The sequence below is a fragment of the Centruroides sculpturatus genome, unplaced genomic scaffold, assembly GCF_000671375.1.
Source record: "Centruroides sculpturatus isolate CEXI.00-Female unplaced genomic scaffold, Cexi_2.0 scaffold47, whole genome shotgun sequence".
NCBI classification, from domain to species: domain Eukaryota; kingdom Metazoa; phylum Arthropoda; class Arachnida; order Scorpiones; family Buthidae; genus Centruroides; species Centruroides sculpturatus.
Genome location: NW_019384385.1, coordinates 666,896 through 669,156, shown reverse-complemented (window position 1 = coordinate 669,156; position 2,261 = coordinate 666,896). Strand labels below are relative to the sequence as shown.

At 31.5% G+C, this 2,261-nt stretch overlaps 1 protein-coding gene across 1 annotated transcript in view; it reads right to left on the bottom strand.

Moving 5' to 3' along the window:
- LOC111618024 overlaps positions 1-2,261 on the bottom strand; it is a 76,201-nt gene that overhangs the window by 7,498 nt on the left and 66,442 nt on the right. Inside the window, exon 23 of the mRNA XM_023359443.1 lies at positions 1,988-2,158. Within this exon, the coding sequence (XP_023215211.1) occupies positions 1,988-2,158 (171 nt within the window). The remainder of the gene's footprint in view (positions 1-1,987; positions 2,159-2,261) is intronic.

The window sequence follows — 2,261 nt, the reverse complement described above, 5'->3', positions numbered from 1 at the left end:
TACAGTCGACCCCCTATAACACTGTTGATTTTTCCGTTTTATATGAATTCCATGTTGTACGAGTCACTTAGATTTTACAAATACGTGAGCCGTTCACAGCCTGGCACACGTATTTGTAAAATCTAAGTGACTCGTACAACATGGAATTCATATAAAACGGAATTATCAACAGTGTTATAGGGGAGTCGACTGGTATTATGTAACCTGTATAAGGATTTTATATTAATCTATTAAATAATATGTGCCACAATTATCATTTTAAAATATGTATAAATATTAAATGAATATATTTCTTTTCTGGTTAACGTGAAAAATTCTTAAACAAACAAATATATTTTCGAAGTTTTGATTTTAATTCTCGACTTGTATAGTATTGTTTAACAGATATAGGTCAGGCAGTGTAATGTCACATCCGCGAAATGGGTCCATTGAACATTGAATGTCAATTGATTTAAGGATTATTCAACTATGATGTACGATATAGGGTCGTTAAGTTTTTTCATTATCAACCGCGTATTCTGATGAGGGTAATATAATTCGTGTTGTTTATTTCAAGAAAACAGTTGAACGAACTTCCAGTGTTATTCGGTGTTATTTTTAAAAAAAAATTCTTTTTTTTTTGTTGTGGTTAAGCCTGCTTTACAAAACAAAAATTTCTACAATCTAAATAAAGCTGAATGAATTTTACCTGTCAAAATTACTAATTATAATGATCGGTTTTAAATTTATTTTATAAGTTTACGAATGGATATTTTCTATTAATAGGAAAATCTATATATGCGGTTAATTGGTTCCGCAAATATACCTCGTATATTAAAACTGCACATATAAAAGCTAAGAATCAAAGGGAAGTAATTTTCAATGTATTGCATAACAAAAGTTGGAAGAAAGACAAACATATTGAGCTCCAAAAAGTAATACAAGAAAGACATGACCGCAACAGAATAGCAAGAGACCATACAGTCAAAGTATCAAAGAAAGCTCAAATTAGGTATTTCCTGGCATTCTATTTGACGATTTATGGCTCTGGCGACAACTTTTCCTATGAAAAAGTGAAGAAGGACCTGCCATTGACAGATAACCATATATACCAATGTGTTGAATTTGCAAAAAAAACATATCACAGAACATTCCAATACTAATTTAATTATTTAGTGATGAAAAACTTTTTTGTTTGGAGAGTCTAGATAATACCAAGTCTGGATAATCCTGAAAAAACTGCAGGAATTATGATAGAACCTCATCGTAAAATATGCCAGCAAGGAGGTGGCTCCATAATGATTCTAGGTGCCATAAATATTTGGGGAAAATTGATAATCAAATTCATTGAAGAAAAGTATGAAAAGAACATTTCTATATTTTAGAGAAAACTTTTCTCACGGGGGAAATGGCTTTGGCAGTAAGATAATGCTGCAATTTCTAAAAACTTTCGTCCACTTGATATTAAAAAAAATAAATATCAAATTCCAACACATTTCAATTTGATATTCTATCGACTTACATATAATAATAATAATAATAAATTAACTCACAACCCAAAAAATCAGTATCAGAAAATAACTTGTTTTTCGAGATAAAAGTATTCTAAAAAAACTTTCGACCATTAATGTGAATAGCCTGAATAGCCTTGTCTTCTCTTTTCGTAGAGTCTTACGTAAAGGCTAAAGAATACGTAAATCGATAATATTAATTTTATTATCTTTCCTTATAATTTATGTAGATAAGGACGACGGTTCTAACAATAAGGGAATAAAAAAGAAAGCAGGAGGTGATCAGATGTCCTAGTTTTCATCGCACGAATCTCTGCTAACTGGAACAATTTTGAGTGTTATATATATATATATATATATATCATATTTTTTGGGCGTTGTAAATGTGACGCGAAGGAATGGCTAAACTAATTGTCTTCTCACTTTCACCGTTATAACCATCGTGTCAGTCACGTAACAAGATGGATGTGTGACGTCGTTTTTTATGGGATTATTACCTAGCGTAGGCGCGGCTAAAGTCATGTCGTGGTCCAGCATTTGGCCCCAAAATACTAGAAGAATGTTGAAGTGAGGGTCCTTTTCGCTTACGTCGTGATGCATGACGAAACTCAGACGTCGAGCATTTGGCAACAGTGATCCGTCTCTAGATTTCCTGGGCGATGCTATGCCTGGAAAAGAAAAAAAAAAAAGAGAAAGAAACCAGGAAAATTTAATTAAAAATTTTTTTAAATGATATATTTTTATGCTTAAAATAATTCCCTACATTATATA